Here is a 24,586-nt window from a genome sequence, read left to right on the forward strand (position 1 = left end):
GTGTGGGGTGCATCCAGGCCCATCACTGAGTTTTCCTCTCTACAGGGGAAGAAATACAGCTGTTGTGATGTGCATTTGACGATTTTGCATGATACTGTGGCATTGCAGGGAGGAGTTGGCAGCTGCAGCCTGTGTTCAGCATCCTGCTCCCCTGGACCCCTCTTGCAGAGGCCTGAGTATCATCCAGTGCTTGCACTATGGCAACATGTTGGCTGCAGTTAATTTGTGGGAGGCATTGGACGCATAGCTCATGGCCATCCTGGCTCAAATGTTGTCCCTCTAACGCTGCGTGGAGACAGGATGGAAAAAAGATGAAGAGGAGAGAGGGGAAGCAACTTGTCAAGCCATCAGGAGAGAATGGGCTATAATTCAGCTTTTGTGACTTGTTCATACTGCCTCCTTTGCAGGCATGTGTTTCTCCTGAATTTTGCCATGTTTTCCTTCCTGAAAATGAGGCTTAGTACCAGCACCTCTTGTCTGGGCATTAAGCAGAGATTTTTTTCTTTTTCTGAGTATGTGAGTTAAAAAATGTGTGCTTTCCAGAGACTCCCCCAACCCAATTGTCAGAGTGAGAGCAAAACCTTCCCTTCTCCCCCTGATCACGCCAATGCAAAGGACAACCGCAAAAGCCATCTTCTGGTTTGTTTTCCAGTGTTTTTCTCCTGATGTGCTGGGGTTTTCTGGCTACAAACCCAAAAAATGTGGCTGGAAACAAGGCTTTACAGAATTTTTTGGCTTCCATTCAGTTAGAGAAGAGTTTCCTAACCAGCCAGTACTGACTCACAGGACAACTCTTGCAGCTAATCAGATGAGATTTCTACCTGCAAAACCCACTTGCTCCAGAATAGCGTAAGAGATCAGTTGCTCTGCAGGGTGCAGCTAACAATTGCCTTTATCGAATACCCCAAAACACAAGAACCTGACTGAATCATTGATCTTTTGATCAGTTTTTCCCTGGGAGAGCAGCAACACTAGCTGCAGCCCAAGAGCCAGCAGCACACAGTGCTCACTCAGATCATGCCCCGGGCAGGGGAAAGAGGAGGAGGTGGGCACAAGTGGCTCCTTGCTGCCCTTGTTGCTGGAGCAGGGCTGCCTGCTGCCCACCCAGGCTCAGCAACTGCCTCAGCTGCACTCTCCTTCATGCATTTTCCTTTTGTTTTACTGGGCAGGGTTCAGCCTGTCTCTTCTCAGCATCAGAACTGATCCAGGCCAGACAGATACGAATCAGACGTGACTTCCAATAAGATCCCTGCCTTTTCTTTGTCCATGGGATACAGCCGTGTGGATGGAAACTGCGGTGTTTTATTGCTCCTCCAGTTGTTCCAATATTTCTCAGAGAACAGTGTCATCTCATCGGTATTTCCATGTGCAATCTCTGCCTGGGGTACAGTCTTCCTCCCTCCTCTCCCTCTTACTAACCAGATTGTTTTGAAGTGACTAAACCAGGCGCTGATACGTCCAGTTCCTTGCCAGGAGGCTTTTCAGCAGCACTGCCATTGCTTGTAGGCAGAGCGTGCCCTAGCACGCGGAGAGAGCCGGCAGGGCATCACACGTGTGAGCTGCCCGCTGTGCCCAGCCCAGGAAAAGATGGGCTCCGGCACTGGCGAGAGGCAGGGAAGAGGCTAGAGGAGACATGCAGATCTGCTGTCTACTCCTGGAGTGCCAGAGGGATGTGAAGAAGAGCGAGTGCCCTTCCAGAGATTCAGATGGCCGTGCATTTTCTAGGGAGCAAGTCAGAGAGGCAGGAGGCTGGAAAACGCCTCCTGAAATCTGTCCCAGTCTGAACCTCTAGGCTGGAGGTGCCCAGTTTTGGAAGTTCTGACTCAGACACTTGTATACGGGTCCATGAAGGGACTTTATCCCTCCCTGGAGCAGGGATGAGCTCTGCCAGACCACTAGCATGGCCCTCTTGGTTGCAGCAGGCATGCTGTCCCGAAGGCCTACCCTGAGGAGAGCAAGGGGCCTTAGCGGGATGAGCACAGGCACAGACCAGCCTGTAGCTGTGCCATGGAGCCCAGCCGCTTTCCTCAGCCTTCACCACAAGGGACGAGGACCACGTTTTCCCCTGTGCTGTCCCAGGCCGGGCAGCCCACGGGTGCTGCTCGCTGTGAGGGGCAGGGAGGGTGCCCCTGGCTGCGGGAGGTGCCCGGCCCCTGTGCCCGCCTCGCGGCAGCGGTGACATGCAGCCGGCAGCGGTCCCGGTGGTTTTGGTCGGACCAGTTTGGGTGGGTGGCACAGGGCCATGGTGGGCGCCCGCTGAAAGGTGACCCCGGTGCCACCAGGACTGTGAGCAGGATGGGTCATTTCTGTGCAACACACACCACAGCCCCCGGGGCGCCTGTGGGGCCCCCATGGCACTGGCAAACGATGAAGATGACTTGCAGAGTGACAGTGAACAGGGAAGGAATGTAAAGGAGATTGGTCCTCTGCTCTGGCTGCCAAGTGTCGGGCAGCGGTTTCAGGGGCCCCGTGCACTTAATTTAAAAAGTGTTTTTCCCTTTAGCAACCTGGGGTTCGCTGCTCTTGGGAAGCTGGCACTGATGAAGGCATCGCAGCTACCTGGGTGCTAGCTGCCAACAGTCTTCTCTACACGGCTGGCCGCAGGGACAGCTGGGGGAGCACAACAGAGGTGCTCACGGCTGGCTCCCTCTTTGCTCTGACAGCCTCACCGCCCCAGGGAGCGGGTCACCCATAGTGGGACATCCTCTGCTCCTGGGACCTCCCCCCTGCTCCAGCTTTGGGGGCTGGGACACTCCGCTGTCAGAGGGTTGGTTGTGTCCAGTGTGTCTGGCAGAGAGGCTCCAGGCTGGAGGAGGATGCTCCTTGCTGTATCTCTCAGGACACAGCGACCGGGCTGATGGATGGGGGGTGCTTTCCAGGGAGGACCAGTGGGAGCAGGTTGCTGTGCTGCATAGGTAAGCAGCTGGAGAGTGCTCAACCCATGGGAGAGCCCAGCAGGCTCAAACAAGCACAAACACCGTAACAAACCTGAGCTAAAGAAGCTGTACCTGCACCACTGCTTAAGGAAGTCACACTCTTGTCTGCGGCATGTGTTTTTGCTCCTTGTCCTGCTGGAGGGGAGTGGTTTGGGGGACAGAAGAGGCTGGGGGTGCCAGTTCCCATCAGCAGTGAGGTCAGGTCCTGGGGGCTCACTGCCAAGCTGAGGCTGTTTGAGGCAGAAGGAGGGCTTCTGGTGCTGGCGTGGGATTGCCTTCATGTTGCTCTGAGTGTCTATGTGCCTATCTCTTGGCTGGCTGGTACTACATACAGCCAGTGTGTCTGGCTTCCCTGGGTGGGTTTTTCTGCCTTCTTCAAAGGCTGTTTCTTCACTCAGGCCTAGTCCTGGCTAGTAAGATCTTCTCCAGAGAGGGCTTGGTGTAGGCCTGTGTCTCCTGTTTCTTAAGTCTATGGCCTGGCCACAGGGAACCCTGCTCAGTGGGGTGGGCACAGCAGGGCTGAGCTGAGAGAGCCTGCTGGAGAGCTGTGTCCCCATCACTGTGCTGCTCCTGCTGTCCAGTGCTGGCCTGTCTGCATGGCAAGAGAGCACTGGAAGAGGCAGTCAGGGCTTTCCAGAGCCTGCTTGCCTTGAAATACACTTCACTTTTAGCAGATTTTTTTTTTAGCAAGATACTAATTCTAGCCTCTGCTGCCCATTCAGCTCTTCTGCACATAGACATGGCTTTGCTGACTTGTGAGGCTGAGCTGCCTTTAAGTCAGGGAAAGGTAGTCTTGAGTTCTCCTGACTTGATTTCTCCCAACTTGATTTCTTCCACCCCAGTCCATTGTTGGGTTGTGGCACTGGGAAACCTCTGCCAAAAATGAAGAAGGGAAACTTGCACCAGCCAGCGTGGCAGGATTTGTCCAGCATGGCAGGATTTCTCCAGGGCATCTTATTGCTATGCTGCAGCATCATCTCTGTGCTAGATCTCTGCACATCTTCAAAAGAAACAGTTCATGGCAGTGCTGTAGAGCCCTTCCAGCTGCTTCTCCGGCCTAGGGGAAAGCAGGGACAAAGGAGTTCTCTCTGGCTGAAAATGCCACTTTGCTGACCCTCAGCTAACAGGCTGGAAGGACCATGAAGTCTGGAAGAGAAGGAGCAGGTGGCTAGAAGGGGCTGACATGTCCCAATATCAGCCACCCTGGATTGCACTCTGCTTGTCCTTAACTTGTCACTCCATGCTCCCTCCCTTGGTGCCAGGAAAGGAGGTCCCTGCAGCTCGTACATCTCACCCTGGTGCAGAGCTGAAAAGTGAGCTCTGGAGCTTGGCTGCACTCATCCTGGTGTTCACAGCGACATACTTCTGGACCCTCTTCAGACTCAGAAATGAATTGCACAGCAAGAGAGCAACCCTGCATGCCTGAGGAAGAGTCGTGCCACATCATTATTCCCTGGGATGACCAGGGTCCTCCCAAGGGAACTTGTCCAATTGAGCACTGCTGATCTTTACCTGATATGCAGCCCTGGTATGTGTAGCTCCCCATTTTTAGGGATGACTGCAGGAGCTCCCAGGGCACAGAGTGAAGCTCAAAGCTTCATGCTGTGCCCTTACCAGTCTGCTGGAGACTTGGCTGAACTCGCTGAAGATGTGCATCCCCATATTCCATGCTGAACACTGGAGCTGAACTCTTCACCTGGCAGGGGGAGAATGCAGTCATCATCCCTCCTGTTTGAAAGCCAAAGGGAAGCTGGTTCTCACCGATCCAGCCCTTATGCCCCTTGGAGAGACGATAAGGACACAGAAGAACCCTTCACCACTGGGACCGCTGCTGTGCTTTATAACCAGGCCATAAATTGACACCGCAGAGCACAAGGACCTGCTCTTTGCTCTGCAAGCTCTCACTGATTGCTGGGAGCTCATCACCGGCAGCCCTGACAATGCACTGACACTTTCCCGGGTGCTCCCAGCCACTGCTCAGTCTGGCAGCAGTGCCACCTCTTGGCATTAACTCTCCTGGAAAGAGGAAGAAGGGAAATATCTGTCTAGGTTAGACCCAAACCAGCAGCCCACTGGAACTGCCCTGCCAGATTCAGCCCATAGGCAAAGTTTTTTCTGCGCATGCCGCCTCTTCATAAACCATCTCCTCTTGCCACTGGGGTCTCATTTGCTGAAAAAGAGAAGAGGTGTGCATTGAAGCAAAGCTCAAATTCCAGAAGGGATTTGTTGAAGCTCCTGGGTTTCACCTACAGGCAGGACAGAAAACTGGCGAGTTTGGATGAAGCAATAGAGTCCCAGAGTGACTCCACTTCTACAGACACAACTACTTTATAGGGACTGAATGTTACAATAAGACAGTAAGGTAAAGGAACAGGATGGCTACAAGTAGCTCATGTGTGTCTGCTCATTATTGAGCTTAGAGTGTTATCCCTTCTTTGTTGTGATGTATAATTGCTGAGTTAGATCACTAGCTCTGCAGTAGGGTGTCAGCTTGGCTGGGTTATCTACTCTTTGTACAGTGTTTTGGATATACATGAACCACTTTTAGCCAGCTCCTGCTTTCAGCCTGGCCACCCAACCCCCTGACCGTGTGCCATGTTACTGACTGCCAGAATGGATCAGGGCTCTGAGTGCATCTAAGGGCTGTCATGGGCTCAGCGGTGTTCCCACAGCTCAAGCTGGGTGAGCAGAAATGCCTTTGTGCCTGATCATGGCAAATATGAGCCAAGAGGGAAATAAAATAAATGAGGGGCCAGCTCTGCTCTCCGTGCCCAGCCTGCTGTTGCACTGGAAATCTGGGTGATCTGGGGGTGGGAACACACAAGTGACTACATACCCGGCCTGGAGAGACCTGGTGTGAGCCAGGGACTGTTCACAACCTCCTGTTTTCTGACAGGTGTGGTTCAGGCCTGCCATTTCTGAAGAACTGGGGGCTTTCCTGAGCCTCAGAGACTGTACTATCTCTTCTGAAGAAAGTCATCTTATCACTCCCTAATGGCTGGCTGTTGAACCTAAGCACTTATTTTATGAAGTTTGCACCCAAGGGACTTGAATCCAAGAGATGGGAGATTAAGCAAAAAGTTCAGAGACATTTCTCTGCTGTGTACCTACACACAGCACTGCAGATGACTTAGGTGCTTTCTCATAAGTACTCAGACCTGTCAGGGTGGTTCTGATAGCACCCGACTTTGGGTAGTACAGGTGCCGGTTGCAAATGCACTAGCCTCTTGCTATTATAAATTACAGAATAACTGAGGCAGAAAGGACCTCTCAAGGGCTCTAGTCCAACCTCCTGCTCCAAGCAGGGCCCTCTAGATCAGTTTGCTTAGGGCTGTGAGCAGCTGAATTGTGAACAACTCTAAGAGTATTGTTCCTAGAACCTCTATGGGTCCCTGTTCTAGTGTTTGTTTCCTCATGGGGAACAAATTTTTGCTAGTATTTAATCAAAATTTTGCATGTATACAAGATCCTCATTCTAGCACACTATTCCTTACATTTTTTCTGGTTTACTGGTGCATAGCAGAGTCTAAAGGCAATGTTTGTCAGGGGACAACAAACTCTTCTTTCCCTCCCCATGAGCCCAAACACTTGGTTTTTTTTTCAGCATTCAAAATGTCCTCTTCTTCTTCTGAGTGCTTTTTTAAAGGGCATCCTTCTTCCTCTGTGTAGGATTGGAGTCCCCAAAATATGCAGGTTTTTCCTCTCTTTGGGCTCAGTCAGATAATAACACATGCTACTAAGAGTTCACAGACCTTTATGCCCAGAGTTTAGGACATCTTTACCTTGGCTGACCCAGGCAGATGGCTTGCTTACTGCCTTCTCCTATTTGACTCTGACACAAGTGTTATCTAGCTTTCAACCGATAACAATACATACAGTCAAGTTTTAAACTTAGAATACGGTTGCAAAACTACCTATCTTCCAGACACAAAAATTGCCAAAACTGCATATTGCCCCCTGCATTCTCCAGGAGAAACTGGCTGCTCGTGGCTTGGACGAGTGTACTCTTTGCTGGGTAAAAAAACCTGGACGGGGTACAGGGCAGATGGCCAGGGGGTTTCTAACCCAGAGCGAGAGCTGAGCCCCTTGGGGCAGGGCACGGCACTGCCCTTGGGGCTGGGGGCACAGATGCTCGGGGCTCCCCATGGCAGCAGGTGCCCAGAGAGGCTTTGGGGATGTGCCGGGTGCTCGTGGCTCCATGGGATGCTGTTGTGTGGCAGGGATTGGGCCTCGGGAGACTCTAGCCTGGTGTCCCTTGCTCTTCCATGGGGCGCAGCCCAGCCAGGGGCTAAGCATGAGGGCGGCTTGGGCAGGATGGGCCCCATGCTGTCTCCAGCCAGGGCCTGCGGCCCCTTCCTGCCTGTTGACACCAGTGCCCAAATGCTTTCCTGAGACAGCCCGTGGCTCCCACCCATGCAGTGCTCACAAACCCTGCCCTTGCTCCCTCCCACCTCCCTCACCCTCTCTCCTACCTGCCCCCAGCTCCAGGCGGCTTCTGCCCCGCTCCCCCAGCCCCATGCTCCCTCCAACCCAGCCCCACTGAGCCCCCTTTTCTCCCCCTTTCTCTAGGCCATGGCTGTGGCAATTGCCCTCATCCTGGCTGTGCTGGCTGTCCAGCATAGGCTGAAGTGTGATCATGAGATAGATGTGGCCACATCCAAGCGGATGCAGCAGTGTGAGGAGTATCTGCATCAGGAAATGATTGGGCTGCTGCGGGAGATCGAGCGGAGCAGGTATGTGCAGGAAGCCATGCTCCTTGCATGTGGCCATTTTGGACTGTTGCAGGAGCCATGGTCCTGTTCGCTGAGGTCTGCTGGCTGGCCAGGGAAATGAAGCTTGCCTCTGGCAGCTGCAGTGAGCAGGACAGCTCCAGCAGCAAGGAGGAGGAGGAGGACAGCAAGGAGGAGGACAACAAGCAGGAGGAGGAGGAGGACCTCAGTGGTGCACACAACGTTATCAGGTCTTTGGCTGTGTCCACCCCATTGCCAGTGCAGGGCCTGCCTGACACGTGCAAGGAGCTGGTGGGTGGCTTCCTTGACGTCTGCCGAGTGCTTTGCAAGAGGACTTTCATGCCGCAGATGCTCCCAGCCATTGGGATGGGCAGCACCTATGAAGCCTGGAGTGTCCACGAGAACAGCATTGCCTACCGCCTGCTCCTGCGGCCACCCCCCGGGCTCTCTTTCAGCCTGGAGCTGGACACCACGAGCAGCTGCCAGCAAGGCACTCCAGCATCCATGTGGTGCTGGAGGGCAGGTGCTCGAGGGAGCAGCTGCTGGGGGATATTTTGTGCTTTCTCCACCATCCCGACGACAAGCTATGGAGGGATCAGAGCTTGTACCTCCTATGCACCCTCTGCACATGCTCCTACTTAGGCTTGGAGAAAATCACCCGCTGGGTGCAACATTTGGTGAGATCAGCCTGGCTGCTTTTGCCTCAGTCACACCACTGCCAGCTAATGGTGCTGCCCTCCTCCTGGTCCTGCAGGTTCCAGCTGACAAGCACCTCCAAGATGAACATCTTCACTGAGATGATTTTTGCAGTGCAGCAAGGCAGCTCAGGCACCTACCTGAACCTTGAGTAGGTAGAGGCCAGCTTTACCAGCAGCACATGATGGCCGGAGAGCTGCACTGTTGTTGAGATGCAGCTTTTCAGACTCATGGTGAGGCACACCCAGCAGGACAATTCCCAGCTCAGATGTCTGCAGCTCTGCACCCGTATCCTTGTGGTCACAGGCTTTTCCACCCATGCCTGTGACCCTGAGGACCTACTTTCCTCTCACGCTGGGGGGGCCCGGGCAACAATTTCGGACACTGGGACAGAGAATCTGCTCATCCCAGAGACTGCCTGGGGAGTCTGTGCCACAGATCTGAGCATGGAGATGACACTGCTCAAGAAGAGCTCAGCATAACTGGAGTTAGGGGGACTCTCCCCTGGTCCAGCTGAAGATGCCATTGTAACTGAGGCTCCTGTTACCACCTGTAATGGGATGGGACCACCTGTCCTGTTGGAAAGAGTTGATCCCCTCTGGGACCTTTAGGCGATGCAAAGATGACAATAAATGAGCTTGTTTTAACCAACCCTCTGTCTGTGAGTGTCTGTGCAACACTTTGTTGGGGAATATGGGCAGGTAGCAGGTTGCTACCTGCTCAGATGCAGAAGCAGTGGGGTGGCGTTTTGAGGTAAGTAAGTAGTACCAAACCAGAATGCTTCCCCTGACCCCTTTTTCCTTTCTTTTCCAGTTTTCTGCTCTGCTTCCATTTTAAGGGGAAGATGCCTCTGTGCATGTATACCTGATGGGAGTGAACAAGGGCAAGGGAGCCAGCCCTTTCCTAGTAGTGGCCACTGACAGGACAAGAACCAATGGGCACAAATGAAAAAATGTGAACTTCCATCTGAATCCAAGAAAGCACATCCTGACTCTGAGGGTGCTCTAACACACACACAGGCTGCCCAGGGAGGTTGTGGAGTCTCCAGCCTTTGAAAGTCATCTGGACACGGTCCTGGGCAGCCTGCTTTAGGTGGCTGTGCTTGAGCAGGGGGGTTGCACCAGACAAACCTGGGGCAAAGCAACCCCTGGGAGCCCGACAGCATTGCCCCGGGGCAACCCCTGGGGAGGTGGACATCATGATCTCCAAGCGGTGAGCCCTCTGCACAGGGAACAAGCACCATGAGTGCAGTGCACGGGTCTCGATGCTCTGCTTGCTGCACTGGTGAGGGGCTTGGGCACGAGCCAATGCAGAGCAGCCGCTTGAGAGCTGGAGGCACAGCAGCTAAGGCAGGCACAGGAGGGAGGGGGTGTCCTGCAGCACCAGGCACCCCCTCATCACCATTTGGAAATAGAGTCTCTTTTGGAACAACGATCTCTCCCCAGCAAGGACAGAGACCCTGCCATGGAGAGGTCCCATCCCGCCACAGGGATAGACACCATCACCCCCACATCAGCATCACAAAGGCACCAAGAGCACCGTCGTGTCTCTACAAGCACAAAGGCCAGCACCAAGGGAGCCGATCCATCTCATGGGGTGACAGGGCAGGAGTGAACCATCCACAGGCCATGTCACCTTCTCTTACACATGCACACTTTGAATTCCTTTGGGTGGCCTGCCTACAGTCACAGGCAAATAGGGCAAAGATATGTCTAGGTTGTTCCTGGAGTGCGTGGAAAATAACTTCCTGACATGGTGAGTGAGCCAACAAGGGAGGTGTTCTGCTGGACCTGTGTTTGCGAACAGAAAAGGACTTGTGGGTGATGTGATGGTTGGAAGCCGTCTTGGGCACAGCGATCATGAAATGATAGAGTTTTAGATTCTTGGAGAAGTTAAGGAGGGTGGTGAGCAGAACTGCCACCTTGGACTTGTGGAGGGCAGACTTTGGCCTGTTTAGGAGCCTGGTTGAGAGAGTCCCTTGGGAGGCAGTCCTGAAGGGCAAAGGAGTCCAGGAGGGCTGGACATTCTTCAAGAAGGAAATCTTAAAGGCACAGGAGCAGGCCGTCCTGGTGTGCTGAAAGATGAGCCGGCAAGGAAGAAGACCGGCCTGGCTGAACAGAGAGTTTTGGTTGGAACTCAGGGAAAAAAAGAGAGTTTCTGACCTTTGGAAGAAGGGGCAGGCAACTCAGGAGGACTACAAGGATGTTGTGAGGTTATGCAGGGAGAAAACTAGAAGGGCCAAAACCCAACTAGAACGTAACTCTGGCTACTGCCATAACAGACAATAAAAAATGTTTCTATAAATACATTAACAACAGAAGGAGGGCTAAGGAGAATCTCCATCATTTACTGGATGTGGGTGGAAACAGTGACAAAGGGTGAGGAAAAGGCTGAGGTACTTAATGCCTTCTTTGCCTCAGTCTTTCATAGTAAGACCAGTTGTTCTCCAGGTACCCAGCCCCCTGAGCTGGAAGACGTGCAGCAGAATGAAGCCCCCATAATCCAAGGGGAAATGGCTAGCAACCTGCTACACTACTTAGACACAGGCAAGTCTACGGGGCCAGATGGGATCCACCCAAGGGTACCGAGGGAGCTGGCAGAGGTGCTCACCAAGCCACTTTCCGTCATTTATCAGCAATCCTGGCTAACTGGGGAGGTCCTAGTTGACTGGAAGTTAGCAAACATGATGCCCATCTACAAGAAGGGCCGGAATGAGGATCCAGGCAACTACAGGCCGGTCAGCCTGACCTCGGTGCCAGGGAAGGTTATGAGCAGATCATCTTGAGTGCCATCACATGGCACGTACAAGACAACCAGGTGATCAGGCCCAGTCAGCATGGGTTTATGAAAGGCAGGTCCTGCTTGACTAACCTGATCTCCATCTATGACAAGTTGACCCACTTAGTGGATGAGGGAAAGGCTGTGGATTTTGTTTACCTGGCCTTTAGTAAAGCCTTTGACACCATTTCCTACAGCATTCTCCTGGAGAAACTGGCTGCTTGTGGGTTGGATGAGCGTATTCTTTGCTGGGTAAAAAAACTGGCTGGATGGCCAGGCCCAAAGAGTGGTGGTGAATGGAGTTAAATCCAGTTGGCGGCTGGTCACAAGTGGTGCTCTCCAGGGCTCGGTATTGGGGCCAATTCTGTTTAATATCTTCATCAATGATCTGGACGAGGGGATCGAGTACTGCACCCTTAGTAAGGTTCCAGACAACACCAAGTTGGGTGGGAGTGGTGATCTGCTTGAGGGCAGAAAGGCTCTCAAGAGGGATCTGGACAGGCTGGATCGATGGGCTGAGGCCAATTGTATGAGGTTCCACAAGGCTCAGTGCCAGGTCCTGCACTTGGGTCACAACAACCCCATGCAATGCTACAGGCTTGGGGAAGAGTGGCTGGAAAGCTGCCCAGTGGAAAAAGACCTGGCGGTGCTGGTTGACAGCCGGCTGACTATGAGCCAGCAGTGTGCCCAGGTGGCCAAAAAAGCCAATAGCATCCTGGCTTGTATCAGAAATAGCGTGGCCAGCAGGACTAGGGAAGCGCTTGTCCCCCTGTACTGGGCACTGGTGAAGCTGCACCTCGAGTACTGTGTTCAGTTTTGGGCCCGTTGCTACAGGAAAGACATTGAGGTGCTGGAGCGTGTTCAGAGAAGAGCAACAAAGCTGGTGAGGGGCCTGGAGCACAAGCCTTATGAGGAGCAGCTGAGGGAACTGGGCTTGTTCAGTCTAGAAAAGAGGAGGCTGAGGGGAGACCTTATCACTCTCTACAACTACCTGAAAGGGGGTTGTAGTGAGGTGGGTACTGGTCTCTTCTATCAAGTAGCAAGTGATAGGACGAGAGGAAATGGCCTCAAGTTGCTCCAGGGAAGGTTTAGATTGGATATTAGGAAAAATTTTTTTACTGAAAGGGTTGTCAAGCATTGGAACAGGCTGCCCAGGGAAGTGGTTGAGTCACCATCGCTGGAGGTGTTTAAAGGACGTGTAGATGTGGCACTTAGGGACATGGTTTAGTGGTGGACTTGGTGGTGTTAGGTTTACGGTTGGACTTGATGATCCTAAAGGTCTTTTCCAACTTAAATGACTCTATGATTATTAAATAAACTTAATCATTGACATGACTTTCCATTCACAAGCATTTCACTACTGCTCTGTGCATTCTAGCTGTATTTATGTCTCCTATCCTAAGCTTAGGGAAAACAGGAACATTGTGGGGCAAGCATATCTATAAATTTACAGAACAACACCTACTCCATAAAAAAAAAATCCCCAGAAAAGCTCTGAATCCCATGTAAATGCAAAGCTGATTTTTAGAAATTCAGAGAGAGAAACAAGCTCCTTGGAGCTTCCCGGAAGATAAGAGTATGCATGCAGATAGCTATTGTAGAGGAGCCCCAAAGCTTCCTAAAGGACCCACTCCTCACTTTGACAGATGGTCTTCAGAGATTAAGAGAGAGGGCTCACTTCAGCTGTCCATTTACAGACATCTGCAGCCTGGTGGGTATCCAAAATATTTGAAGGGGACTGGCAGATAAGAAAAAGGACTTTGAGGAAACCCAGGCCCTTCCAGGGCAGCAGTTTGAGGCTTGCTGCAATATCCCACAGAACCTATAGTGACACCAGACTATTACTAGACAAGTTCAACATCTCAGTCCCAGCCCATTTCTCTGCTCCAGAGCGCCTCATGGTAAGATTTTTCAGCCCCTTTGCTTCTGTCACTGGGGAAGCTGGAACAGACTAGCTTAAGGAGGAGCAGTTGTAGGTCAGCAATAAATGCTTTTGCATCTAGTGTGAGGAAGAAGAATTCAGATCTGCTTAAGAGGTAAAATAAAACAAGTGTACCAGAATCTTACATAATTTCTCACCAGTTGACAAAAAAGCACTTAAAAAGGGTTAATTTTTCCTCAATGTAAAGGTGAGACTCAGTCGCAGAGGAAAATTTATTTTTTCTGAGGTTACTTAGTTAAGAATGCTCTGTCCAGAAACCTATGCTGCTTCTATAAATGTTTAGGGTTTAGAAAATGAATGAACTGCTGCATGACCAGCTAGAAAATCATAAAACTAAGACAGTACCCAGTGCAATCCTACGCATGGCAATGAATGCCACAGGTCCATCTATGAGGCATCTGCCCACAGAATAAAATTTTTACAAAATGGTGTACTGTAGAGTCTCTTGGAGCAAACATATTTGGATTAAATGATCAGGAAAAAAGCAAGTTAACTTTGCCAAGTAAATGGGATTGACTGTTTATCAGTGACACTAATAATACAGATGAAAAGAAACAGGTCCTAACAGAACATGCATACAAACGATAATTATTAATAAACAGTCTTTCCTACACCCCTACTGAAGTAAAATGAGATTTAAAAGAAAATAAATGCTGCCGCCTAGTGATCAAGATGGAAATCCGCAAGTTCAAGCTCTGCTTCCTGACTGGTTTCCCACAGGATTCAGACCATGGCTCCCCCAGTTAGACCTCTCCCTTCTGCGCTTGGTTACAGTTCTGTGCCAGCCCGGCTGTATACAAGTACAGGCTAGCACTGTACTGGTACCTAAGGGGAAGAGAGAAGTCTCTCCTGGGTGACTGTTAATGGCACTTTTGGACAGATGTTCCCCAATAGACAAGGGTTTTCAACAGCTAGCAATATTTTTTGAGCCCTAAATGTTTCAGTGGAAGCATGGTGGGTTTGATACATTTCTGTCACACCCAAGAGAATGTCAGGATCCCCAGTCCTGAAAGACTCTGCCAGAAATTCAAGGAGAGATGCTTTCTTCCTTGTTAAAACCAAATTGTGTTACTGCCGCTGGTTGAGAAAACCTGCAAACTCTCAAAAGAGTGCCTGAAACAAAGGAGCTGAGCTCTTCCAAACTACCCACAGCCAAGCTGGGAGTGGGAGCCCAGCTGTCCCAGAAAACACACCTGCAGTGCCTGCTGGGCAACAGTGCGTGGAGGCCAGCGAACATTTTGTTTATGTATGTTTCCTGGACAAATGTTTTTTTTTAATATTTCCAGAGGAGGGACAGTTGGAAATTTAATCAATTAAAAAAGCTCTTCTTGTAGCTCAACCAGGAACAAAAATCATACCTACTCTTCATTAGCAAAAGCCAGTGAGACATCTTCTGACCTTCATTTGACCTAGATGGATGGCTGCACATTCTCCTCCCAGTCAGACGAAGACTCTGCTGATCCTGGGAAGCTAGAAAATATCATAAAATCCTAATCAAACAAAATATTATCCAACCATTTGAGCTCAAACAGAAGAGAGATCATTTCATATCTTGTTTCACAATCATGCCATTCACCTCGTATAATCCCTTGTTAGCCTCATGCAGATGTAATAAGCTAATGAGAATACTTGGCATAAGGTTTGTTGATGTCTAAAGGTTACAATAGCATCCTCTATGTTACCAATTTTAGCTAGTTCTTAAATGCCATGAGTAGATGCCAGTCAACACTCTGAGCAAAGTGACATAGGGATTTTAACACCTCTGATGATAAATCAAACATGGTGGTCACCAAACACTGGTGAGAAGTCCTGTACTAGTCAGTTTTTAATTTCAAGGAGGCTAGGATGTTATCAATTCCTATCAGAGCCAGGCATGGCATGACTCAATGCTATACACCAGGCTGTTGAAGAGAAATACACCTCTTTGATCCAGCTGGAAATATATGTTTAAACAGTTTGAAGAACAGCAGCAAGTGTAAAGCACAATCTAAAATACAACAAGAGAGAGCAAAAGGAAAGTTGGGCAACCTAGCTACAGCAGTTGCAACAAACTTGAGGAACTGTTCCACCCAAAACCCACTTTGCCTGAAAGGTGAATAACAGTAAGATTCAGGAAAATAAAAAACTAATTAAGAGAAGTTTACCAAAATAAGGAGATTCTGGGCAACTCCTGCTTTCAATGATTATGTTTATTTGTTACAATAAGAAAAGCAATGTAAAATGTTTAAAAGAAAAATAATCTCAAGAGAAAAGAAGTATTTCTGCCTTGGTTTAGTAGAAAAGTTAATGCCACCTACTCCAAGGAGCTCTGGGTACCAAGACTGAGAGGGTTGCTAGCAGCAGTGCAACATGGCTATGGCCTCAGCGTCTGGGTACTTCATCACGCCCTGAGCCTGCCCGATCACCTTCCCCTCCAAGTAACGTACTCCAGAAATAGGAAGGACTGGAGCATAGGCAGGCTTCAAAAACCTCCTTGCTGGGTGACTTCCCTGAGCAGCAGAGGCTAGAGTTGCCAGCCAGTGAAACCCTTCCTGCAGCCAAAGAGGCAGCTGGGTGACAGTTTTGGGAACAAGCAGATTGTTGTCCAAATTTTGGGCAACTAGAGCATGTGGAAGTCATCAGTGTTGACCCACTCTAGCCAGCAATGCAAGACCTCCCAGGCCGTCTTTCCCTCTTTGCCACTTAATTTTGCTACTCTAGCACTCTCTCATTTAGACAACTTCGTACCTCACTTGTATGTAAAATAGACCTCTAACAGCACCACTGAAGGCAATTGGATTAAACCACAAGAGTAAGGACTCATCATACAAGTAAGCCTTCTCCTAAGGCTTCATAGGAAGCCTTAGAGTCCTACTCTAGAAGTGTAAGAGTCCTATTCTTCGTATGAATAAGACCAGCATTGTCCTAAACATAATGTACAATTTTAACTTAAACCAAAAATTAAGCCCATCATACCACAATTCACCAGATTTTTGAGCTATAAAGCTTCATAAACACCCATCTGGACTACATTACTGGTTTTTTTTGTGAGTTTGAGAAAAGGGTTTTTTTTTTTTTTTGAGTGAGGATTATGATATGATATGATTAAACCTTTCTGGCACTGTCCCACATGCACCACAAAATTCTAATTTAAAACAAAAATTAAGTCCACCATACTGAAATTCTGAAACATCAACTTTTTGATCTATAAAGGTACATAAATGCCAAATTGGAGTACAACACTGGTTTGGGGTTTTTGGGGGGTTTGTTTTGGGTTTTTGAGTTTGGGAAAGGATATGAGTGATGTTTTACATTCAGCTCTGGAAGGATCCAGCTGACAGCACTGAGAGTCTTTTATTTTTCTACATTTTAGTTTTCATCCTTGCAAAGCACATCAAGAAGATGGCACTACCTAAAGCAAGAATACAACTTCACAATACACTATAAATACGCTACAAGAAATGTTGAAACATTAATTAAAAATGTATCAAATGCCCATCAAGATTATTTCAGACCATGATAAGGAAACTTCTGCTCCTACATAGGAATCCTTCTCCCTCAGTCTTCATAGGCAGTCGTGCAGAAGTTACTGTGAAGTGGTGTTCACCTTCAAAAACTCCAAAATGTTCTAGACATTCCCAAGCACAAGAACCATCCCATCCATCTTCTTTGTAGAGCTCTGCTGAACGAGAGGTCTCTTGTCTTGGGTAAGACTAGAAAGAAGTAGGATCCGTGACATACATCTCCACTTTTCTTCACAATTTTTTCTGTCAAAATTTACCTGTGGGAATTGCCAGAACTTTTTAAATTACAGAAAATGAAGTACAGATGTCAGGGGCAGATTTGGTGAGTACTTACATGCGGTGCTGAATTCACCACTTTTCAAATACACAGAAAAATAGGAAGATTTAAAGTCAGCTTTAAGGTTATATTTTAAGCATTCATATGCTGGGAGCAGTGCTCTAGTGTAATTACGATTGTCAGCCTACAAGCTATTTTTTATTTGGTTTTGTTTCATTTAGTGGTGTTTACAAAGACAACTATTTTTTCTGAGTTTTTTTGAAGTTCCCTTGTAAGCACAATTAGTTGTCAAAATAGAAATACAAAAAGAAACAGCTTATCATTTCCATCCACAATTCATAGCATAGCACACAACGGCTTTGGCATTTGGTACAATTTGAAAAAGTGAAAATTTCCAGATCTGGATGTGGAAACAACAGCTGGCAGCACACAGGAACTTTCTCCAATGGATTTGCCACCAATAGAGAAAATTGATTTTCTATGAACAACTGATGACTTGTTGGGAAGCACTGGTCATCTTTCTTTTCTATCCACATATTCATGTCTCCACATGACCACTTTATCCTAAGCTTCCAGCCCTCCAGTTGTGCCACCCATGAGATCCCTCCGTCATGAAAGCAGGCATGTGCTGGAAGATAAGGATGGCTTCGACCTTTTAAAGGAACTATAAGACAAAAGCATTATTGTTTTTCAAAACCAAAGCCACTGATCTGTGAACGTTCATCAGGCATAAAGTGTGCCATACACCTCTGCCTGCGCTGCCGCTGCCCAGCAAAGCCTGACAAAGACATTGTCTGGGGCCAGGGCGAGAGCCAGCGCCACTTGGCTTGGATGAAAGGTAGAAGCCATCCGTGTATTACCAACAAGCTGTAAGACAAACCAAATACAGTTCATTTCAAGCAACATGCAGAAAACAGAGGTGTTTAACAGAACAGAAGGGAATAACGTAAGAAAGGCTATGTGCCCATGCGCATGGCAACGGGTTGAAGGAAAGGATGGAACGCCAGTGCTTGCACACCCTCCTCCCTGTGGGAAGGTCTGCCAGACCCACTCCAGAGTGTGCCCTTTTACACGAGTCTTGAGTTTTCTGATTTTGCTTTAATGTTTGCTGTGGGAAGTGACTATCGCGTGCCAGCCCAGGGCGGTGACACTGGTGTCACGACCTGTCCTGGACAGACCAGGGAGGGGTCGTGGTAAGTTCGTAATTCCCTCAGGCTAAATTAAGGTGAAACGACACCAAATGATCAGTTAGACATTTTATTTACAGCAGGAGCAGCCTGAACTTGGAAGGTGCAACAGCAGGTGGTGTGGCTTCTCTCAACAGGAGTTGGCATGGAACTACCTCAGTGACCCGTGGTAACCATATACATCAATTCGGGGAAGACAATAAGGAGACCCCTCCCGTTGAGTCACGAGGTTAAGAGCAGATCCCCTTGCTTTCTAGACTCCTTCTCAGAGAAGAGCCCAGGGGCAGCTGGATCCACTCCTAGTCCCAGACTTGGTCTATGGTTTTATGTCTGAAGGGATAAGGTGTAGGGATTATGGAAAAGGAGAGAGAAAGAGGGAGAGAGACAGGGAGAGAAAGAGGAAAAGAGAAGGGTTTCACTGCTCCCGGGTCCAGCGTTGGTCCAGTCAGCCGAGGTGTCCAGTCAGCCGTGGGGTCCTGTTCCGGTGGGTGCGTGCACGTGGGGCTTCAGTTTGTGTCCTTTTATCATGTCCTTGCCCCTCTCTTCAGGCGGGCACTTGAACTCATTAGGCTAATTAGGTGTCATGCACAGTTTGTGCTTTCAGAACCTTCAGGAAATGGGTCAGTGGGCTTGGGGGTCATTTGGGGAGTAACTTCTCCCTCCCTGCAGGCATGACCATTGTTTGATTTTTGGCCATGCATGGTGAGCTGCCCTGCTCAGTGTATCAGAACAGGGAGCTGCGCACCCTCCGGCACAGCACGGCCTCCACGTCCTGTTGCTGATGTCCTGTGCTGATCGGCTTCTTTTGATGCAGGGTTCGTTGTTAGGCAGAACTTGCCCCACCGCAATGTTCTGAGACATTAACTCTTTCAGTCTCTCACAGCCCGTGCCCCAGGAATGAGGGGGCACGGCTGCCATGGCCGTGCCCCAGGGAGCAGAGCCCAGAGGCCTGGGTGCCCAGGGGGCAGTGCGTGCCCCCTGGCTGCTCCTCCTGCGGCCCCAAACAGCCCTTACTCGGGGCAGGAGCAGAGGGTGCCCAGGTCACTGCCCTCCCCCAGCAGGACCTGCAGGTACAGACCCCAGGGCAGAGGCTTGGTACATGTCAGACTGGTCCCACAGCAAACGCCTGCAGTAGCTCCCCAGGGGTCCTTGGCACCTGCAGGCTCAGAGCCTCCCAGCAACAACAAGCAGCCCCCGGCCAGCACTGCCTGTGGCGGAGATGCTGGGGCCTCCTTGCTCCCAGGTGGTGCCGTGGGAATGGCACTGGGTACCCGTTCATTTCCTTCTCCAACCAGCTGACCTACTGGTATACAGTCAGGACATCTCTTTCTTCCCCTATGATGTCTTGCATGAGAAAACAAATCGGGGTTCAGGTTATAAGTGTACTATGGCTATGTTTATAAACACTGGTTTTAATACACTACTTTGTTTAAACAGGCATATTTATTTATTAAGACAGGCTACATAGAAGGCACCTTTAAGGCATTGTTTCCATTTGGAATGTCTGTGTCCTTCTCATTTTCCTGAAAAGTGGCCATCTGCCATATCAGCATCTTCCCATCTTGAAAATTTGGACATACTTTTTATTTTCACTGCAAGCAAAAGAAAAATATTTTAGAAGTGAAGCACTACACTTGAATTTAACAGAGACATTTTATAAAGCAGACTCTCCCATGTCTTTCTATGTGTTCAATTAAATGCAGCAATGCATTTAATTGCATCACTTACGGCAAACATTACTGCAAATTAACTGTGATACAAAGACTTATGAATTGCACAGAGAGAGAGAGAGTAACTTACCAGAGACAGCCTTACTTCAGGCTTTGTTACCTGTAAAAACCTGATAAAGCCATCTGCAAATCTGAGAAGTATCAAACCACATGACAAATCAGGCCATGAGGACTAATGTGTCCATTACAAAGCACTAATGCAAGTCAAACTTCACAGTCCCTGAAGTGGGAACCAGTTCTAATGCTTCCAAAATTTCCCCCTTTCACGTGGGAATTCAGTGGGACAGGTACACATCCTCATGAATTTCTTGCATCCCAGGCTTTGTTAAAATTTGAATGTGTGGTTCTCTGAATGTTGGAATCTTCTTTAAGAAAATTTTAGCCAAGTGTCCCTTAGTTTGGGAGCTAATACAACTCCCTCTTAAAAGTTCTTTAATGGGCTTAAACACCAGCTGGAAGTGACTTGCAAGTTGGCTGTTGAGAATCACCCAAGTTAATTTAGACATGACTGTTTTGTAATTCACTATGGGATATGCCCATATATCTGTTTCTACATCACCACATTACACTATTTATCTCAGCAACTACTGGTCATGCAGCTTAAGAAGGGCAGAACGATCTCTTTGTTCTCCCCTCCTAAGGAGTGTGATGGACTGTACCTTAGACTCCTTGAAGTGAAATGACCATTGCTTGTGACTATGAACCATTTTTCAAAGCCGAAATTCTTCCAATAAGACAAAGTGTTTTATCCGTGTTGTGTTCATGCCAAGTCAAATGCTTTAGAACAACTCCAGACTGAACTAGAAAGCCACTGAGTACACCAATACTGAATTATTAAAGAAAAAAAATAAAGATAGTATCTGATCACCCTGTGCCCCTTCAGACCAAAATGCATGTTTCTGAGCATGTAAGATGCCAGAAAAAAAAGATGGTTAAGATAAAAATCTATCTTGTGTAACTGGATTAAATCCCGTTGTTTCATGAAAACATGTACATTACAACTCATACTAATAAGAAGTAAGCCCCATCATGAATTACTTAAGGAATTGAGTGGAAAGAAACAGCAGGTTTGCCTAGAGAACCCTTTGTGCTATGTGCAATGCTGTATTCAGGAATCTACCATGCACCCATCTGGAACTGAGGGATCCTGCCTAAAAAATGAAACATCCTAGAAATGTAAGGCTGGATCTCAAAGCCCATAATTCTGCTCTGAGAAAGGATCAAATATACTGTTTAGGTCATGAGACACTCTCCTGTCTATATCTCCATGACATGGATTTGCATTCTCTATGTGTGATACTTAGCACTTCTCTTTGACTTTTATTGTACTGATTTCGGTCCATTTCTCCAGATCCCTAGGAATTTTGATGCTGTCCTGCATAGATCATTGTATCTCATGCCATTTTGCAAATTTTGATTGTCTTGTTTCTGACACCCAATTCATTACAAAAATACTGAATTATATACCACACCTGAAGGAAATCCCACTTAATAGGTCTTTCCAGTTTGGCTGTAAACTGCTGATTACTGCTTTTAAACCACAGCACTTCAAACTGCTTATGACTTCATCGTTTAACAATTTCAGCTGAATAACTATTTGTTTGCTTATGTGAATGTCAAGTGGAGCTATGTAAAATGCCTTATTAATGTCATGGAGCAATATTTCTGTTTCCTCCAACTCTGCTAGGCCACTTATCTTGCCAAAAAAATAAATCTCACAGACTTGATCGGATTCTTTCTGACAAATCTGTATTATCTTTGCTTACTCTCTTTTTTACCTCTGGCTGTCTTCAAGTCAATCACTTAGTAGCTTACTCCAACATCGTTCTAGGCAGCAAAGATGGGTGGGCTCCTAACACGTAGCATGCCAGCACCTCTTTTCTCCCCTTTTCACAGATTGTACTGTGTGTGCCCTTTGATTCCCTGGTCGTTTGTTTGTTTTTTGTTTGTTTGTTTTTTTTTCCCTAGACTGTAGGTTTATCAATTCTCTTTGCAATTTGTCATTTGCTTGGGTAGTTTATGATGTATTCTAGTGAAAATGTTACCAAATTCTGCAGATCTGCATACCCTTAAACATACTTTGACACACTTTGGCATTTTCTTTAAAATATTATTTCCTTAAGTGTCCTTTGACACTTTCCTTATTCTGGCCTATGTTCCCTCTATCTTGGTCATCTGGATTTTGTAAACTATCTGGTCACAATTAACCTTTCCCCCACCCCAAAGACAGAAACATCCCTTTCTTGACATCTATCTATTTGTAATTTTGTAAATGCCCATCACTGCTGTTGTGCTGCTCTCGCTTATTCCCTCTGCTGGAAACAGAAATTCTATTATTTCATTTATATAAATTCCTTTCACCATCACATTCAATTCATAAGCAGTTCCTCTTGGTTTGTACTGAGGGGACGCTCTATAGAGCATCCAGTCAATTGTGATGAGGGGCAACAATGCTTATTAAGTACTGATTTTCTATGTTTTCAGTTTGTTTTAAAAAAATGATTAAATTATTAAAGAATAAAATACCCTCGTTCAAATATTGGGAGAACTTTTTCTTGATTTTTAAACAATCTGAATGGCAAAATAGTATTTTATCCTAACATTGGCATTCTTACTCTTCTCTGTGAAAGGAAGTACAGGAGGTTGGATCTTGAATGTAAATATTTGTAGTATTTTGGGTGGGATCTTTCATGTTTTCTGATGGAGACTGTGGAATAGTCCGGCATTATATTTAATGGCAATGTGCCACTGTATGAACGTGGCCAACTGCCCTCTGAGATGCTCCTCCTTAAGAATTACAAAAGAGAATATCCAGTACTCCCAGTTAAGTGAATCCAATCTAAGCAATTTACAGGTATCATGATAAAAGCTGTTGCAAGGCATTGACAGTTGAGAAGACACTGCTAAAACTGCACTTTAACAGAGTGTGAACGATCCAAAGCCAATAATCTATCAGGTAATTGGGATGTGAGGGTGAATATTTTGCTTGCATATAGGGAAGAGAAGGTTAGGATGTCAATTAAGCGACTACCTGTTTGAAAGGCAGAGCACACACTCGTTTGAGTAGGTCTTTCCATCGGTCCCACAAACTGGATTGTAGTCCCTTGGACATCCAGGCACACCATACTTGTAGCAGGCAGGCTAGGGAAGACAGGTACATGAGAAGTCTAAGATACATTGTCTGAACAGGTCTCTTGAGCCCTTTCAGATGAGCAGCTTCTGAGCTGAGAGCCGCTGAAGAATCCTGGCACACTCGTGCACGGAAAGGAGCGCTCAGCGGGAGCTGGCACAGCATTATCAAGTGCCACATTATCTTTCATGCTCTTCTGGGAATTTATCGCTTGAGGCTTGGCTTCTACGGCCTGGCACGGCTTGAGCTGCCGTGTCAGGACATATAACGTGCTACAACACGCAGCTCCTTCCAACATCTTAGCATCAGTGGGACACACAGACAGCGAGTCCCCGTGAAGGGCAACCGCAGACCGGGCCGGTAAGAGATGGGAATGACCAGGACACCTCTGCTGCAGCCCTCAGCAGGCGGGTGCCGGGCTCCCGGGGTCCCTCAGCTGTGGGGAGAGACTGACTGGGGCATCTCTGGGGGCTGAGCAGGGGTATCGGAGGGGCAGCCTGGCTCCGAAGGAGCCAGGCCGCCCCTCCGGTACCCCTGCTCGGCCGCGGGGCTCCGGAGGCAGGGCCTGCACCGGGATGCCCAGTTGGTGACACGGAGGGCAGGTGGGATCGTCCTTCCCGGGGACGACGGGGCAGGCGGCACTCACCGGGACGCTGGCGACGGCGCCGGGACGCGAGAAGAGCCCTGTGGAGAGTAACCGGCGTTAACGGCGCCTGGTCCCGCCCGGATTCCCCCCGACCTCCCCCCCCCGGACCAGCCGGTCTCCGTTACCGGTCCCGTCCCCGACCAGCCGGTCTCCGGCACCGTCCTGTACCGTTCCTCCCGCCCCCGGATGGCCGATGCCCGCTACTGGCTTAGATACCGCGGCCTCCCACCCACGCCGGCCGGTGCCCGGTACCGGTTCAGGTCTCCCCTCCCTTGGGACGGGACCGGCCGGGGCACGGGACCGGCCCGGTTCCCCCCCGCTTCCCCGGGACTGGCTCGCCTCCCTCTACCGCCACTACCCCGGCGCCGTGCGGCTGGTACCGGTGAGGAGGGCGGGCAGCAGCACCAGCACCAGCACCGGAACCGCCATGTCGGCGAACGGAGCAACGGCGGCGGGCGGGGGCGGAGCGGGGCCGGAGCGGGGCCGCCGGGGCGCAACGGCGGCGGTGGAGCGCGGGGGGCGGCACGGGCGGGACCGCCGGGCGCTGGGGCTGGGAGGAGCCGGGGAGGGGGCGGACGACGGGACCTGGATGCCACGGCGGGGGAGGGACACCTGGGGGTCGAGGACCCCGTGGGGCTTCCACCGGAGTGGGAAGGCCCCGGGACACACCGGAGAGGCAGAGAGTAAGGACCCGCCGCGGGGAGGCTCCGGGGCTGGAGGCGCCGGGAGAGGTGGGGAGGGGTGTGCTATCGTCTTCACCTGCGGGTTTGGGGAGGGGGCAGGCACCTCCGGGGGTGGAGAAGGCATCGGGACCCTCCACTCGGGGTGCTGGGGGAATCATAGAATCATAGAATCATTGAGGTTGGAAAAGACCTTCAAGATCATCGAGTCCAACCATCAACCATGCCCACTAAACCATGTCCTGGAGTACCCCGTCTACTCGCTTTTTGTATACCTCCAGGGATGGTGACTCAACCACTTCCCTGGGCAGCCTATTCCAATGTCTGACAACCCTCTCAGTAAAAAAATTT

General features: G+C 49.2%; 4 protein-coding genes and 1 long non-coding RNA gene across 8 annotated transcripts in view; 3 read left to right on the forward strand and 2 right to left on the reverse strand.

Annotated features, from left to right (window-relative positions):
• Nucleotides 1–17,111, forward strand: part of THEGL (theg spermatid protein like) — a 40,783-nt gene extending 23,672 nt beyond the window's left edge. For both annotated transcript variants that reach the window (XR_008233459.1, XR_008233468.1), the window contains one exon: nucleotides 16,435–17,111. The gene's annotated coding sequence lies outside the window, so the exon portion shown is untranslated. The remainder of the gene's footprint in view (nucleotides 1–16,434) is intronic.
• The window catches only part of SARAF (store-operated calcium entry associated regulatory factor), a 299,073-nt gene that overhangs the window by 61,432 nt on the left and 213,055 nt on the right, over nucleotides 1–24,586 (reverse strand). The window lies entirely within an intron of this gene.
• Nucleotides 7,509–8,983, forward strand: LOC128139063 (inositol 1,4,5-trisphosphate receptor-interacting protein-like 1). Its single transcript, XM_052781002.1, has 3 exons — nucleotides 7,509–7,669; nucleotides 7,897–7,957; nucleotides 8,122–8,983. Exons 1-3 carry the CDS (start codon nucleotides 7,509–7,511, stop codon nucleotides 8,515–8,517), a joined length of 618 nt encoding a protein of 205 aa, XP_052636962.1. The 3' UTR covers nucleotides 8,518–8,983.
• SPINK2 (serine peptidase inhibitor Kazal type 2) lies at nucleotides 19,474–24,043 on the reverse strand. The gene is made up of 4 exons (XM_052776812.1): nucleotides 23,936–24,043; nucleotides 23,556–23,593; nucleotides 22,811–22,920; nucleotides 19,474–19,641 (listed from the first exon to the last, which is right to left on the reverse strand). Exons 1-4 carry the CDS (start codon nucleotides 23,982–23,984, stop codon nucleotides 19,596–19,598), a joined length of 243 nt encoding a protein of 80 aa, XP_052632772.1. The 5' UTR covers nucleotides 23,985–24,043; the 3' UTR covers nucleotides 19,474–19,595.
• Nucleotides 23,183–24,586, forward strand: part of LOC128136775 (uncharacterized) — a 36,963-nt gene continuing 35,559 nt past the window's right edge. For both annotated transcript variants that reach the window (XR_008233471.1, XR_008233473.1), the window contains exon 1: nucleotides 23,183–23,269. This is a non-coding gene — a long non-coding RNA (uncharacterized LOC128136775). The remainder of the gene's footprint in view (nucleotides 23,270–24,586) is intronic.

This window comes from Harpia harpyja, chromosome 2 (genome assembly GCF_026419915.1).
Source record: "Harpia harpyja isolate bHarHar1 chromosome 2, bHarHar1 primary haplotype, whole genome shotgun sequence".
NCBI lineage: Eukaryota > Metazoa > Chordata > Aves > Accipitriformes > Accipitridae > Harpia > Harpia harpyja.